The 18,152-nt window shown below is 45.5% G+C and overlaps 1 protein-coding gene across 1 annotated transcript in view; it reads right to left on the bottom strand.

Annotated features, from left to right (window-relative positions):
* Positions 1-18,152, bottom strand: part of ATP9B (ATPase phospholipid transporting 9B (putative)) — a 255,314-nt gene that overhangs the window by 225,896 nt on the left and 11,266 nt on the right. The window contains exons 2-3 of the mRNA XM_040433993.1: positions 15,607-15,616; positions 10,746-10,750 (exon numbers count right to left, since the gene is read on the bottom strand). Of these exons, the coding sequence (XP_040289927.1) occupies positions 10,746-10,750; positions 15,607-15,616 (15 nt within the window). The remainder of the gene's footprint in view (positions 1-10,745; positions 10,751-15,606; positions 15,617-18,152) is intronic.

Below are 18,152 nucleotides of genomic sequence, written 5' to 3'. Positions count from 1 at the left end.
GTAGCACATGCCGGTCTTGATAGACCAGGGCCTATATCTGCATATATACATATTCCAATCCATATTTACCGATGTATTCTGGACATGGTGAGCCAACGGTCGGAACCACTCACCCTAATACATGAACTGATTCCAAAATGAAGGTGCCAGAAGAAACTTTTTAACTTTGTCATCTATCCTCTGGGATGTGAGAAGCAAGATTATATGTTACACATACGCAGACATGTAATCTCCACACATCTGACTAGTAGCAATAAGCGGTAAGTGACAGTTCACCAGGGTGGATTTGATTTAAATCACAATTTAAATCACTAGTCAGTAAGGCTTGATTTAAATCAGTTTTCTACATAAAGACTAATTCTTGCTGGTATAACTTATAATATGCAAGTAGATGAAGATTTTTAGAATAACAACTTTTCATATTAGTTTGATTAGGTTGATTCTGCATTCATAGGTTTGTAGGTTAGGATTAAGGTCGTTTTCTCAACTCTGTTCGTGTTATAACATTTTTGCTGTGAAGAAGAGGCATGTGATCTCTGCTGAGTCAAATTCAGTTTTGAGAACTGCAAAAGTAAACCAAGCATTCTGTGATAATATCTTGTAGGCAGAGAAACTGCCCAATACTCTTACAAAAACCTCTGGAAGAGCATGACATTGTGAATGGATTAATGGAATTTATTTACCCCAAAAAATTAAACATATACAGCCTTATTCTACATAATTAAAAAACTAATCTTTATTTCATGATGGAATAACCTTTGGATGGTAAAATATTTTTTTTTAAATCATTGAAAGTTTCCCGGTTTTGTATAATTCTTTGGAGTTTTCTACCTTGCTTCATTTCCAGTCGCTCTTCCAGTTTCTTTTAATACAACAGCGAGACACAATGGTAACATTAGGTAGCAATATGATGCTTTCATTAAAAAAAAAAAAAAAGTTTAGATAAAACGTACTCGTCGCTTCCAAAAAAAGAGAGAGCGAAACAAATGTATAAAGAGCGCATACCTCAGAAAACAATTAGCGGATGCTCCGAGAGACGTACACTCACATTTACAGCTGCATTCTTTTGTGAAAAATGATACATGCAAAGCATCATCGTGTTTCGTATCATCGACTTCAAATGCAGCCTTTGAACTGCGACGCAATTTATTCTATTTCAAAAGCAATTTTCCTTTTGTGTAGTAAAATTTTACTGCAGTATTTAAAAACAATAAGATGATGAATAATGGATTTTTCATAGCTGAGATGAGGACAAAGTCTAATTTTCTTTATAATGTGTGTCTTGCACACATAATTGGTTTGTCACTTACGGACAATCAAGGCGTCAGGCAATTAACTATAATATAAGAAACTTTTCTGAAAGGAAAGTGCGACTACCAAACTAAACAAACTGTTGGGAAGGACGGCTTCGAAACTCACAGCATGAAACTTACTATCTGGATACAATTATGTCTGTCTGGATGATACAAGAAGACTTCGCCGCGATTCTGGCAAATTCCCTGCGCTTATGTGCCAGAAGAATTCAACGGAAAGGAGGGATAAAATCATTGCAGGCCGCTAGTCGGCAGCTACTCTTTGCCGGCTTTACCTCCAGGTGAGGGGCTGACACCTTTCTGAGACAGGGATCAGCAACATTTGGCACTGCAGCTGCCTTGACACTACAACTCCCAGCAAGCACACTTACGCAGCTGTTATTATACCTCCCATAGAAGCGAGAGGAGGATTCTGGAAGCTGCAGAACAGCTGGAGTGCCGGAGGATGCTGATCCCCGCTTTAGACGCTAGATTGTCTTTGTTTCTTTTGTGATCAGACAATAAGAACTTTCTTAGGTATAAAAAAAGCTGTTACTTGGCTTCATCCCCAAAACAATGCAGAGACCCCAGAGTGTCACCCACTACGTGACCCACTAATTACTAAGTAACAGCCGCCATATAACGCTTTCTTACACTTAAAGGGAAATCTGCCTAATCAGAAAGTGACCTATTGCTTAAAGGGAACCTGTCACCGGGATTTTGTGTGTAGAGCTGAGGACACGGGTTGCTAGATGGCCGCTAGCACATCCGCAATACCCAGTCCCCATAGCTCTGTGTGCTTTTATTGTGTCAAAAAAAACGATTAGACACATATGCAAATTAACCTGAGATGAATCTCACCTACAGGACTCATCTCAGGTTAATTTGCATATGGATCAAATAGTTTTTTTTACACAATAAAAGCACACAGAGTTATGGGGACTGGGTATTGCAGATGTGCTAGCGGCCATCTATCAACCCATGTCCTCAGCTCTATACACAAAATCCCGGTGACAGGTTCCCTTTAAATCACCTTTTTATGTTAAGCACATTTTAAAGGGTATTTTTATTTTTCCATGTCAATATCTATATTAAAAAAAAAATAATAATAAAATCCTGCAGTTTTTGCACTGCCACTAAGCCCAATAGTAAGTGCCTCTTCTTGGTCTGACAGATCACTTTACTGCAATTATCTGCCTATCTGTCATTCTAATCCTGCCTGTAATGATATCACCTCTGTATACAGATAAGACATAATCCACTATTCACAACTGTGTTGTCAAAGCTTTCTATTCTTCCCTTGTACAATGGCCTCCACACAGAATCACAGAGCTTGTGTCATGTTGCCCTGGCTGCTACTGCCTCCATACGGTCTCTCTGACGTCGGAGCCCTGGGCTAATGAGGAAGTTCGCCGGGGCACCCGAACGTCGGGGCGCGCGGCAGCTCCACCCGTCGTGCAGGGACTCCTTTCCTCTGGTTTAAAAGACTGGCACCTGCAATGTACAGGTGCTGGTGAACTTCTGTCCTCTGGTTCCCCGTACTGGTTCCTTGCATTATAGAAGACTTCCCTGGCTTTTGTGACCATTGTTTCGGCTTCTGGCGTTTGGTATCATATCTCCTGGTTCTGACTCTTTGGCGTGTTTTGGTTTCCTCATTGGCCTCTGGCGTAACTTTACTGTATCCATTGGCTTTTGACCCTTTTTCCATACTCTCTCAGCGTTTGTTTGTCCCTGTTTGTGTGCCGCCCTTCACGTATTGCAGCATAGGGACTGTCATCCAGTTGTGGGGTCACTGCCTAGGGTGATCATGCAAGTTTAGGGATGCACTATCCCTGTTTGTGTGTGACCGTAGTCGTCATCCTGACAGCATTCCTAGAATACTCTCCCATAGAAGTCAATGGGGTCCCCTCCTGACCATTGTGTCTATGGACCATGGGGTTGCCGTAAAGCAATTTTCTTAATGCTTTCTAAATGCTGTTAAGAACAGCTCAGGCAAGATGGCCGCCCCCATAATCATGTTCAGGAAACAGAATTTTAAAAAATTCAATCATAAAATAAAAACAGAAAAAAGGGTGCAAGTTGTTATCTGGTTTTAAGTGGCAGAAGAAAATTTGTTGACACATTCCCTTTAAAGGGGTTCTCCAGAAATATAGATTATTTAACAGGTACCCACAGCCTGCCTCCATAAACACAAGATTCATGCTCCGGACCCCGGCTTGTTTCTCCAGCGCTGCATGGGCATGGTCAACTCCTCCGCTGCAGCCAATGGGGAGATTTATCAAAATTGGTGTAAGGGAAAATGGCTTAGGTTGCCCATAGCAATCAGATTCCCACCTTTCATTTGTCACAGCAGCTCTGCAAAAATAAAAGGTGGAATCTGGTTGCTATGGGCAACTTAATCAGTTTTCATTTAGAACAGTTTTGATAAATCTCCCGCAATCATTGGCTTCAGCAGTGACGTAGCCAGAAGCAGCAATTCACCACTGAAGCCAGTCTTTGGCTGCAGCAGGGCATGTGACCATACCTATGCAGCTCCGTAAGAATAACGGGAAGACCGGGAGTAAGACCTCATGCACACAACTGTGTCGTTTTGCGGTCCGCAAACCGCGGATCCGCAAAAAACGGAAGCTGCCCGTGTGCCTTCCGCAATTTTTAAAACGGTACGGATTATTCTTGTCCGCAAAACGGACAAGAATAGCACGTGCTATATTTTTTTTGCGGGGCCACGGAACGGTGCAACGGATGCGGACAGCACACGGAGTGCTGTCCGCATCTTTTGCGGCCCCATTGAAGTGAATGGGTCCGCACCCGAGCCGCAAAAAATGCGGCTCAGATGCGGACCACAAAAACGGTCGCGTGCATGAGGCCTAAGTATGAGTCTGCTGTTTACAGAGGCAGGCTGCGGGCACTTGCTAAAAATTCTGTATTCCTGGAGAACCCCTTTAAGGGGGTCATCCCATGAAGGATATTTGTCATCTATGCACGGTATAGGCAATAAATGTGTGATCGCTGGGGGCCACACCACAACTCACCTGAGCTCTGGGGACAATTGTGGCCTCCTCACAGCTTACCAAGCACAGCGCCGTCCATTGTACAGTGGCTGTGCTTGGTATTGCAGCTCAGCCCCATTCACTTCAATGTGACGGAGCTGCCCCTGGGCCATGTAACCAATGAATGTGATGTCACTGGACTAGGAAGAGGCCTAAACGCTCAGAGTGCTATGGCTTCTTCATATAGCTGATCGGCGGGGGGCCAGGTGTCATTTCACCACTGATCATATTAGGGTTGTTTCGGGTATCGAACTTTCGATACCCAATCGATACTTTTATGCCAGTATAGATTCGGTATCGGGATGTTAGTTTTTTCGGTACTATACTGCGCTCCTCTTATATGACAATATGGCGTGTGCAGCGCTCGGCAGACAGTGGAGAAGGAGGGAGGGACAGAGGGAGGGAATCCCTCTCTCTTATAACATGGCCGCTGTGAGACTAATGAAGTGAGCGGGCTCTGAAGCTGCCCGCACCACTTTCACGGTGCGCCAATGAATGTTTGGCTATTATAAAAGCAGGAGGAGGGACGGGGGAGGTGATAAAGTTACCGCTGCGCCACCTGAGTTAGTGAGCTCAGAGAACGACAGCAGCGGCAGAATCCTCCTCCTCAAAATAAACATTTGTATCAGGCAGCCAGCAAGATTGGGGTTAATGTGACTCATTAACACCAATCTTGCCACTGCCATGTTTTAAACATAATAGGGGTCACTTATTTTTAATGTCAGGCTGGGCACATTTGGACTGGACCCCATGTGCCTCACATTAAAAGTAAGTGACCCCCAAAGTAGTGTACCATCTCACATAATGGGCAACATGGGGTTAATATTGGGGTTGAGCTTGTAAAACATAGAATAAATGCTCCAGAATTATTTGCCTAAGGCGTATCGCACACAAACGCCCCGTGGCCGTATTGCGGACTGCATTTGCGGATCCGCAATACACGGGCGCCGTTCCGTGGGCATTCCGCATCACGGATGCGGACCCATTCACTTCAATGGGTCCGCAAATCCGGTAATGCGGAATGGTGTGGAACAGAACCCTACGGAAGAACTACGGAGTGCTTCCGTGGGGTTTCGTCCCGTACTTCCGTTCCGCAAAAAGATAGAACATGTTTTTTTTTGCAGAACGGCCGGATCGCGGACCCATTAAAGTGAATGGGCCCGCGATCTGCTGCAGTTGCCCCACGGTGGGTGTTCGTGCATTGCGACCCGCAATTTGTGAGCCGCTGCACAGCCACGGGGCTCACACGTTCATGTGCAGGAGGCCTCTTTCACACGGGCATCATGTTTTTGGCCCGGATAAGGTCCGGATGCGTTGCGGGAAAATGCGCGATTTTTCCGTGCAAGTGCAAAACATTGTAATGCGTTTTGCACTCGCGTGAGAAAAATCGCGCATGTTTGGTACCCAGACCCGAACCCGGACGTCTTCACAGAAGTTCGGGTTTGGGTTAGGTGTTGTGTAGATTTTATTATTTTCCCTTATAACATGGTTATAAGGGAAAATAATAGCATTCTGAATACAGAATGCATAGTACAATAGGGCTGGAGGGGTTAAAAAAAATAAAAATAAAATTTAACTCACCTTAATCCACTTGTTCGCGCAGCCGGCATCTCTTCTGTCTTCTTCTTTGAGGAATAGGACCTTTGATGACGTCACTGCGCTCATCACATGGTACATCACATGATCTTTTACCATGGTGATGGATCATGTGACGGACCATGTGATGACCGCAGTGACGTCACCACAGGTCCTATTCCTGTGCACAGCAAAGAAGAAGACAGAAGTGGTGCCGGCTGCGCGATCAAGTGGATTAAGGTGAGTTAAATTATTTTTTTATTTTTTTTAACCCCTCCAGCGCTGTTGTACTATGCATTCTGTATTAAGAATGCTATTATTTTCCCTTATAACCAAGTTATAAGGGAAAATAATAATGATCGGATTCCCATCCCGATCGTCTCCTAGCAACCGTGCATGAAAATCGCACCGCATCCGCACTTGCTTGCGGATGCTTGCGATTTTCACGCAGCCCTATTCACTTCTATGGGGCCTGCATTGCGTGAAAAACGCTGAATATAGAGCATGCTGCGATTTTCACGCAACGCACAAGTGATGCGTGAAAATCACCGCTCGTGTGCACAGCCCCATAGAAATGAATGGGTCCGGATTCAGTGCGGGTGCAATGCGTTCACCTCACGCATTGCACCCGCGCGGAAATCTCGCCCGTGTGAAAGGGGCCTGAAGAGGGGTCGGGCAGGAGAGGTGAAGGCTCCTCATTAGCATTGTTACATTGTGCAATTCAATATCGGACTCTGACAATCTGATATCTGGGGCAGGTTTTTCTGTTTAATTCAATAAATGTTTTACAAAATGCTTTTTTGTGTTTTATTTTTGCATGGTATCGAAAGGTATCGAGTATCGCAATACTTTTTTTATGGTATCGAAACTGAATCAAAATATTGGTATTGAAACAACCCTAGATCATATATTGATAACCTATCCTGGGTATAAGCCATGGTACATTGTGCCCTGAGAATAGGCCATCAATATCAAAATCTCGGAGAACCCCTTTAAACGTATGGCTACACAGCGACAGCCATCGCGGGGAGGTTCACTGAGTAGCGGTGATCCCATGGAAATGAATCCAACACTGGATTTTTTACGACAGGCGCGGCAATCCCATTCATTTCTATGGGATCACCGCTACTCAGAGAACCTAGGCGCGACCAGTGTCGACGTACACGTACGGCAGAAAAAGAGGATTTAAATATGGCACCGGCTGTGCTCCTGAGTTCAGTGGGCTCCATAGCCGCCGGGTCTCTGCTGTTTCAAACAGCAGAGGCTCGGGGTTGGGCTAATGTCTGCGACCGGCGATATCACCGATAGGAGACATTTAACCTTTTAGGCTACTTTTACACTCTCGTTTTGGGCCGATCCGTCATGGATCTGAAAAACGCATCCGTTACAATAATACAAGCGCATGCATCCGACATAAACGGATCCGTTTGTATTATCTGTAACATAGCCAAGACGGATCCGTCATGAACTCTATTGAAAGTCAGTGGGAGTCGGATCCCTTTTCTATTGTGCCAGAGAAAACGGATCCGTCCCCATTGACTTACATTGTGTGCCAGGACGGATCCGTTTGGCTCAGTTTCGTCAAGCGGACAGCAAAACGCTGCAGACGGCATTTGATGTCCGCCTCCAGAGCGGAATGGAGACGGAACGGAGGAAAACTGATGCATTCTGAGCGGATCCTTTTCCATTCAGAATGCATTAGGGCAAAACTGATCCGTTTTGGGCCGCTTGTGAGATCCCTGAACGGATCTCACAAATGGAAAGCCAAAACGCCCGTGTGAAAGTAGCCTTAGATGCCATGCTCAAATGTGACCACGAGATCTGAATGCTGAAAACCAGGAATGGCTCCACCATGTGGCGATCGGGCGAACCGTTTCTTCCCTCTGAAGAAACCCCAAGTATCAGAGCTGTAGTTACTATGGAGGTCTGCAATGAAAATGCTTAAATGTAAAATCCTCCAGGACTCCTCCGTCACCTAAAACCTGTCATTGTCAGTAGTGTGCCCCACTGAGGGTCTACCGTGCCCGCTACCATGAACACTGACAACACGCGGGGCAGTGGTACCCCTAAGGCCTCTTTCACACTTGCGTTGTTGGATCCGGCATGCACTTCCGTTGCCGAGGTGCCTGCCGGATCCGGAAAAACGCAAGTGTACTGAAAGCATTTGAAGACGGAACCGTCTTCCAAATGCTTTCAGTGTTACTATGGCACCCAGGACGCTATTAAAGTCCTGGCTGCCATAGTAGTAGTGGGGAGCGGTATACTTACAGTCCGTGCGGCTCCCGGGGCGCTCCAGAATGACGTCAGAGCGCCCCATGCGCATGGATGACGTGTCCAATGCGATCACGTGATCCATGCGCTTGGGGCGCCCTGACGTCACTCTGGAGCGCCCGGGGAGCCGCACGGACGGTAAGTATGCTGCTCCCCCGCTCCCCGCTACACTTTACCATGGCTGTCAGGACTTTAGCGTCCCGGCAGCCATGGTAACCATTCAGAAAAAGCTAAACGTCGGCTCCGGCAATGCGCCGAAACGACGTTTAGCTTAAGGCTGGATCCGGATCAATGCCTTCCAATGGGCATTAATTCCGGATCCGGCCTTGCAGCAAGTGTTCCGGATTTTTGGCCGGAGCAAAAAGCGCAGCATGCTGCGGTATTTTCTCCGGCCAACAAACGTTCCGTACCGGAACTGAAGACATCCTGATGCATCCTGAACGGATTTCTCTCCATTCAGAATGCATTAGGATAATCCTGATCAGGATTCTTCCGGCATAGAGCCCCGACGACGGAACTCTATGCCGGAAGACAATAACGCAAGTGTGAAAGAGCCCTAAGGCTACTTCCACACTTGCGGCAGAGTGATCCGGCAAACAGTTCCGGATCCGGCAATCTGCATGCAAACGGACAGCATTTGTAGACGGATCCGGATGCGTCTCACAAATGCATTGCAAGAACGGATCCGTCTCTCCGCTTGTCATACGGACAAACGGATCAGTTTCTAATTTTTTTCCCACATTATTAAAGATCTGCGCAGACCGGAAGGACAGATCCGGCATTGCGGTATTTTCTACATTACAATGTAAACTAATGCCGGATTCGGCAACTGATCCGGAATTTTGGACGGAGATAATACCGCACAGCATGCTGCGCTATTTCCTCCGTCCAAAACGCCGTTCAGTGACTGAACTGAAGACATCCTGAACGGATTGCTCTCCATAAAACTGATCCGTTCTTTTCCGGTATTGAGCCCCTAGGACGGAACTCAGTGCCGGAAAAGAATAACGCTAGTGTGAAAGTAGTGCCCTCAGTGGAAATGATCATGAGGAAAAGGAAGCGGCTGCCCACAACATTCAATCAGGTTCCAGCTCTCTTCCCTACTGGCCTTTGGAAAATGAAAGCTGCATTCTGAGTGGACGCTCTGAGCTGGAGCTCCGCCTCCATGTCCCACATTGACATTCAATCAGCAGCCTCTGGACCACCGGGCCGCACACATGAAAACTGACGCATGAAATGTCATGGCTATGTCCGTGTTCACACAGTGCATTGCACAGCCACACACATGACAGGAATGAGGGGCGGCGCTCTCTCTCCTCACCTCCTCTTACTCTTGTCTGCCGTGTAATAGGCCGCTCTTTTCTGCACCGGCTGGAGAGGTATGTCCACCATCTTCCGCCGCTGCACGGGATGACGTCACCGGCGAACAACCAGCTGAGAGTGCGGAAGACCGAGGGATGTGACGTCACAGTCAGCTGACCCTCCGGAGCGGCGTGTGAGGCGCGCGTGTTCCTATCAGCTGAGGCGGGCCTAAGTGTCGGGACAGAAACGCACTGCATCGTGTGAATGGCGGACAGTGCAGGGGTTACAGCTGGCATATGAGGCAGCTTGGACTGGCAGTGGCCTGAACGGTTGCTGTTGGCTTTTGTACCTCTTCAGTGCAGGGTTTTCGTCCTGACGGTGGAATGATTTCTAGGTTTCCCATCCTGGCCACGTTATCTGCCTGTTGTGCCCGGATTCTGTCTACATAGACCAGTTTAGTAGTGGAATCTGCCCTGAAGCTCCACAGGGCGGTATATTGTCACTGAATGGCGGTTTAGAAACTCCTAAGGGGAGATTTATCCTTCCCTTTAGGGCTGAAAAAAACGCTCTAAAAAGTTACAGGTGCGACTTAAAAAAATAAAAATAAATTGTCGCACCAACCCTTTTTCACAGTTCTCACCACTTTTCTAAAAGGGGGTGTGGCCAACAGCAGCGACAAATGTCAGAAATCTACGCTAGCTCAGAGCTAGTTAAACGCATGGACCGCTGGAGGATGTGCCTAATTTAGGACGCGGCAGCGCGGAGGATATCAATACTGGATTCAAGGCATGGGGCAGGTTTTCCCATCTACAGCAAAGCCTCTCCATGGGTTACATTTGTCGCCTTGCCGTGAGATCTGCCGGTGCCAAAATGAAACTGTGTAATATTTTGATGCGGATTTATCTGCGGAAAAGTTACTCGATGCACAAATTGACTCAAAAGCTAAGTTCACACTGCAGGGGGAAAACGGACACGCTGTCAGTTTTTCATGGCCATTTTTAACCATTTTCCGGCCGTCTGTCCACTTTTAATCCAATTTAATTAAAAATAGATGAATTTTCTTGGATTCCCCCCCCCCCCCCCCAAACGCCTGCAGTGCCCTCTGTATGTATTATGGCCCCCGTAGTGCCCCCCAGTATGAATAATGTGCCCTTCAGTATACATATGTGTGCCCCTAGTGTGTAGATTCCCCAGGCCTGGTAGTGCGGACACATCATTATGCCTGCAGCAGACCACTCGCGCCTCACCGCAAGACCCGTGCTCCCAGCATGAGCGTGTGATATCATCAGTCCTGTAGCACATGCAGCAAAGGTTTATTCTCTGCATGTTCAATTGGTTCAATAGACTTTAAAGGTTATCTGAGCCTGGAAATGCCCCCCATATGCCCAGGCCACTCACACTCATCCACTTACCTGAATCTCTGCGCCGCTCCTGGTCCCCGCACGGCCGCCGCGGCTTCTCCCCGTGCGCGGATGAAAAAATCCGGTGTCAGGAGGGGGCAGACGGGGACGAAGCCTCCCTAGCATCGCGGGTGACGCTAGGGAGACTCGCCACCTGAGCCATGCACTACTTTGATCCGTGATGTTGACTAAGCACACCTATTGAAGTCTATGGATCCTTCACGGACATCTTCACAGATGAAACGTGTACGCTTTTTTTTTTTTACGGACGTGACACTGAAGGAAATGTGGACGAGGCCTAAGGGCTCATGCACACTGCCGTGTTTTGCGGTCTGCAAATTGCGGATCCGCAAAATACAGGTACCGGCCAAGTGCAGAAATGTCCTATCCTTGTCAGCTAAACAGACAAGAATAGAACATGTTTGATTTATTTTTTTGCAGGGCTGCAGGACAGACGTAGGGATTCGGGCAGCACACTGTGCGCTCTCCACATCTTTTAGTATTCAGTATTTTAGTGGACCCGTAGACTTCAATGGGGCCATGTCCTGATTTTCACGGACAAGTATAGGACATGTTTCATTTGTTTTGCAGAACCGTGGAATAGAAAAGGGCCCCATAGAAGTGAATGGGTCAGCATCTAATCCGCAAAAAAACTGATCCGCATTTTTGCGTATAGCATACGGCCGTCTGAATGAGCCGTAACTTGTAATTTATACATTTAAATTCCTGTTCATTCTGGGCTTTGAACTCAAGGAGACGGTCCTATCAGTGATTGACAGCTATCTGTATACACAGTCATAGGGGGAAGGCTGTCAGTCACTGATAGGACCATAACATGATGTCTGTACATTGCTAAGGTGATGCCAGATAACACAGGACACCTTCAGCAGTCTTGTGACACCAGAGGAACAATGTTAGGTAGGAGATTTTAAAAGGGCTGTTAGAGTTATGCAAACAAAAGGCTTCTCCCTGGCAGAAATAATCATAAAATAAAAGCATAAATCCCTCCAGTACTTCATCTCTCGCTTCACTCCTCCTTGTTGCTGCAGCCACAGTGTGCCTTGTAACCTGTCATTATTTTTTATTGGTGTCCTAATGCATGTTCAATTACAAATGAAGCAACTTTGAAGTAGTCTTAAAGGGGTTGTCCAGGCTACAGATAATAATGACCTATCTTCAGAATACCAACTCTTGACAACCTGTGCAAAGGGGATAACTTTTTGTAACCGAAATACCCCTGTCCTGTAGGGTTTGTCCTGGAATAAGTAACTTTACAGGTGCCTGCAGCCTGCCTCCATTATGGGAAGATTCATACTTGCCTATTCCCCGCCGCTGTGGTCCTGCATGTCGGCTCTCCTGGGTCTGTCTTCCGGTCTGCAGCGTGTTTAATTTGTCCCTGGCACAGGCCATGATCATCTGCTCAGCCACAGCCAATGACTGGCTTCAGCAGTGATGTGTCTCTTGTGGACTCGTCACCACTGAATCCAGTTGTTGGCTGCAGCGGAGCAGATGGTCATGCCAAAAAGGAAGTAAAGAAGCCGCGACCTGTAAGCTAGACACATAGGAGTCAGTGTGCAGGACCGGAGCTGCAGACAGCAAGTAAGTATGCATCTTTCCATAGCGGAGGTAGGTGACAACCCTTTTATGGCACCACTGAATATAGCAGGTACATGTTTCTTTTATTCTAATTTAGGGTACTGTCACACTTGCATCAGAGGATTCCGGCAGGCAGTTCCGGCAACCTGGACGCAAACTGATGGCATTTGTCAGACGGATGCAGATCCGTCTGACAAATGCAAGAAAGGTCTACTCGTGCGTGGACCAGAAGAACGGATCCGTCAATGCGGCAATAATAAATTTCAATGGAAATTAATGCTGGATCTGGCATTCCGGCAAGTGTTCAGGATTTTTGGCCGGAGAGAAAACTGCAGCATGCTGCGGTATTTTCTTCATCCAAAAAACGTAAGAGGGACTGAACTGATGCATCCTGAACAGATTGCTCTCCATTCAGAATGCATTAGGATAAAACTGATCAGTTTTTTTCCGGTATTGAGCCCTTAGAAAGGAACAATATCGGAAAAGAAAAACGCTTGTTTGAAAGTACCCTTAGACTCGCACATGATTCTCTGCATTTCCATGACATACATATAGATATTTTCAAATTCATCGATTTATTACAATTTTAAGTAAATCTGTCACCTTGGACAAGCCTTATTACACATATGGAAAGAAAAAAAACACAATGGTCACTGAAATAACTTGAAACTGACAAAAGTAATAATAAATACAAATTTACTGAAAATCAAGTAATGAAAATCAGACATTTCTTTTGAATTGTGGTTCAACAGAATAAGTTTAAAAAACAAACTAATGAAACTGGCCTGGACAAAAATGATGGTATCTCTAGAAAAGATTGAAAATAATTTGACCATTGGGATATCTTAGGGCCCATGCACATGACCGCAGCCTGTTTTGCGTTGTGCAATTTGTAGAACAGAATGTCTGGCCCATAATAGAACAGCCCTATCCTTGCTCGTAATGCGGAATAGGACCGGTTCTGTATTTTTGTGGATAAACGGATGCGGACAGCACACTGGGTGCTGTCTGCTTCTTTTGTGGCCCGATTGAAGTGAATGGGTCCGCATCCGACCCGTCAAAAATGCGGATGGAATGTGGATGACAAAATACATTCATGTGCACAAGCCCTTAAAGAGGACCTTTCACCAGAGGAAAGCCTCTAAACTAACTATACAGAGGTGTAGAGCAGCGCCCAGGGATCCCCCTGCACTTACTGTTATCCCCGGGCGCCGCTCCGTTCGCCCGGTACAGCCTCCGGTATGTAAGTAGTGAATGTGAGCCAAAACCAGGTTCGGGTCTAAACATAAGACAGGTGCAGATCTTAGAAACACCGATATTAACAAAATACCAGTAGTTTAATATGTGTGCCAGCATATAATGATTCACCAACTACCGTATTTTTCGCTTTATAAGACGCACCTAGATATTTGAGGAGGAAAATAAGAGAAAAATAATTTGAACCAAAAGGTGTGCTTTTGGTGGGTTTTGAACTAATGGTTGTCTGTGGATGACACTGTTATGGAGGATCTGTGGATGACGCCCTAATATGGGGGATCTGTGGATGGCACTGTTATGAGGAGTCTGTGGATGGCAGTTTTAAGGGGGATTTGTGGATGGCACTGTTATAGGGGGGGGTCTGTGGTGGACACTGTTATGTGGGACCTGTGAAGGACACTGTTATGGGGGGATCTGTGGATGACACTCTTATGGGGGTGATCTGTGGATCATACACTAGTGTGGGGGATGTTTGAATGACACACATAGCATCTTATGTAATGGTCACTATTCGCATAGGGACAATATACTGTGACCAGCATAAGATCATCTTATACTGGTTACAGTATCATATTGTCACCGCCAGACATCTGTGAAGCTCTGACAGACGTTCTTTAGAACCTCCTGCTTGAGGTTCTTTTGTTTTGCTTTCGTTTTGTCATCTCGTTTCCCTCTCTCAGCTGTTATCTAGTTGCACTGATTGCATCCCTTTAAATCCCCTCCCATACTGCATCACTTTGCGGTTTATACAACTTCCTGGAGTGTGTGCATGCTGGATGCTACAACTGATGCTTCTACAGATAAGTCTGTTCATTTATGTTTGTTTTCCTGTTTGCTTGATCCGAGGTGACCCTGACTCCCTCCGTATTAAGTGTAGGGAGCCGGTGGTCGTGTCCCCTCACCATTATAGGGTGTTCAGGTGTCATACAGTCGAGGAACGAGGGTATGCAAATTTCTACCATTGAGATTTTTGCATAGACTGAGCAGTTAGGGAGAGAGCTAGCGTTGTTACAGGGTTTACCCGTTAGTTCCTTAGTTTTGGATCAAGTCAGTCGGATCTTCATTTGTGTCTTCTAGTTTTCTGTTACACCATCCGTGACACATATGTATCACAGTATATTGTCCTGTGTGAATAGTGACCCCCATTACACCATTGTCCACCCACTTACAGCATAGTGTAATGGAGCAGTTTTCATGGTAGGAGGGGATGGAGGCTGGCAACACTGGCGGCGGTGCCCGATGCAGTCACTGTACTGTAATACATCGGGCCCCGCACACAGCAGTTTTCATAAGTAAAGTCATGGTATAGTAATCCTCTTCAAGCAGTGTTTGTACTTTAAACTCAAGCAATCCTCTGTACAACTTACTATGAGGGCGGCAGCGTAACCTCGCGATCACTCATTCACGCTCCCGCTCTGCCTTCATGAATGAAATGGGAGGAGCGTGAATGAGTGAGCATCGCGAGGTTACGCTGCCGCCCTGCCTGCTGCCCTCATAGTAAGTTGTACAGGGGATTGCCTGAGTTTAAAGTACAAACACTGCTTGAAGAGGATTACTGTACCATTTTCCACCCACTATTATAAATTCATTCTTTATTGTTTAAAAGATGATATATATAAATACATAATTGTGGACAGATTACATTTAATGGCAGGGACTACAGGACAATACTGCGACAAAAAAGGTTCACCACTCCTGCTGGCGACAGTACAATGTTTAAAAGATGTGTGTACAATATCTATAACACTATTGTACAGTCACTAATAACAGGTAAGTGCGGATTACAGATAGTCAGCTGTGCTAGTCAAAATCAATTAATTATCACCCTTTTATAATAACAGAGCTGAAGTTGTAATCCATTACTAAGAGTTACCTAGGCATACTTCCATATCCCTTACCACACGGCAGCTCGGTACATGGTGACACTGCATGACCTATGTGTTCTAAGACAAAAAGTGACTTTGCATTGTACAATCACAGATGTCAAATGGGTGTAATGAACATACAATATAGGTATGTGCTGTTTAAAGCACAAAACATGAAAAAAAAACAACTCTTGTCATATACTGCTATAAAGGTTACCTACTGTTAGATGTCTGCCAAAGGGGATGCTTGCATATCCATAACCTTATCTCAACATCTATGAATACTTAAATGGCAAAAGGGGCACAAAAGCCATGGTCCAACAGGAGTGTAACACTTACATAGCACAGAGTAAATACCAGGAGTGAGGGGAGGGCTCCAACCCTGACGCGCGTTTTGCCTTTGCTTCCTCTTTGGGGCGCCCAAAGTTATTATAAAAGGGTGATAATTAATTGATTTTGACTAGCACAGCTGACTATCTGTAATCCGCACTTACCTGTTATTAGTGACTGTACAATAGTGTTATAGATATTGTACACACATCTTTTAAACATTGTACTGTCGCCAGCAGGAGTGGTGTGGAGGGGGGAACCTTTTTTGTCGCAGTATTGTCCTGTAGTCACTGCCATTAAATGTAATCTGTCCACAATTATGTATTTATATATATATTTTTTAAACAATAAAGAATGAATTTACAATATATATATGTGTGTGTGTTTATATAGTTGGTGAATCAGGTGCTGATATTTCCTAATACCTTATGTCTGTGGAGGCACCACTCCTGGTTTTGGCTCACAATCACTAATGGAAATCATTGACCAAAATGTGTGAAAAAGACCTTAGCCAAAGAGGACTTAAAGAGGACCTTTCACCGATCCTGACATTGTGAACTAAGTATACAGACATGGAGAGCGGCGCCCGGGGATCGCACTGCACTTACTATTATCCCTGGGCGCCGCTCCGTTCTCCCGCTATGCCCTCCGGTATCTTTGGTCACTAAGTTATGGTAGGCGGAGATTTTTCGGTCACTAAGTTATGGTAGGCGGAGTCTGTCCTTGTTCTGCTGTAGCGCTGGCCAATCGCAGCGCAGAGCTCACAGCCTGGGAGAAAAGAACCTCCCAGGCTGTGAGCTCTGTGCTGCGATTGGCCAGCGCTACAGCAGAACAAGGGCAGACTCCGCCTACCATACCTTAGTGACAGAAATCTCCGCCTACCATAACTTAGTGACCAAAGATACCGGAGGGCATAGCGGGAGAACGGAGCGGCGCCCGGGGATAATAGTAAGTGCAGTGAGATCCCCGGGCGCCGCTCTCCATGTCTGTATAGTCAGTTCACAATATCAGGATCGGTGAAAGGTCCTCTTTGATTAAAGACGACTGAGGAGGAAACCACTGTTGAAAGCAAATTGCAAAAAAGCTTCTGGGACAATGTCCTTTGGAAAGATGAGACAAAACTGGAGCTCTTTAGCAAGTCACATCAGCTCTATGTTCACATATGCAAAAATGAAGCATACAAAGAAAAGACATTGGGGTAGATTTATCCAAACTAGTGTAATGGAAACTGGATTCCAATAGCAACCAATAAGATACCACCTTTAATTTTTCAGAGCTCCTTTGGAAAATGAAAGGTGAAATCTGGTTGCTATGGGCAACAAAGTCAGTTTTCCTTTACATCAATTTGATAAAACTCCCCCATTGTACCTTCTGTGAAACATTGAGGAGGCTTGGTTATGTCTTGGGGCTGCTTTGTTGCATCTGGCACAGGGTACAATGAAATGTCAAGACTATGAAGGCATTCTAGAGAGAAATGTGCTGTCCTGTATCAGCCGAAGGTAATGGGTCCTCTAACAGGATAATGACCCAAAACACGCAGCTAAAAACATCCAAGAATGGTTAAGAGCAAAGAAAGCATTGGACTATTTTGAAGTGGACTTCTATAAGCCCTGATCTAAATCCTATTGAACATCTGTGGAAGGAGCTGAATCATGCAGTCTGGAGAAGGAAGCCTTCAAACCTGAGACAGCTGGAGCAGTTTGCTGACGGGAACTGGGCCAAAATACCTGTGGACTGGTGCAAAAGAAGTCATTGAGAGTTAGGCCAGGTTGACATCACTGTTTAGCTATCCGTTCTTCTGATCCATGAAAAGAACAGAAAAATTAGATAAAAACAGATCCTTTATTTTGAGCATCAGTTTCCGTCAGTTCCGTTATAGATCAGTTATTTTTGATGGCAGAAAAATATGTATCAGAAGAATGGAAAGCTAAACGATGATGTGAAGCTGGCCTTACAAAAATAACTTGATTGCAGCGATTGCCTCAAAAGGTTGTGCAACAAAATAATGTTATGGGTGTCATCATTTTAGTCCAGGCCAGTTTCATTAGTTTGTTTTATAAATTATTCTGTTGAACCAATTCAAAAGAAATGTCTGATTTTCAATATGCTAATCTAATACAGTCCTGATCAAAAGTTTAAGACCACTTGAAAAATGGCAAAAAATCATATTTTACATTGTTGGATCTTAACAAGGTTCCAAGTAGAGCTTCAACA

Source organism: Bufo bufo, chromosome 5 (genome assembly GCF_905171765.1).
Source record: "Bufo bufo chromosome 5, aBufBuf1.1, whole genome shotgun sequence".
Lineage (NCBI taxonomy): Eukaryota > Metazoa > Chordata > Amphibia > Anura > Bufonidae > Bufo > Bufo bufo.
This window is presented reverse-complemented; position numbering and strand designations above follow the sequence as displayed.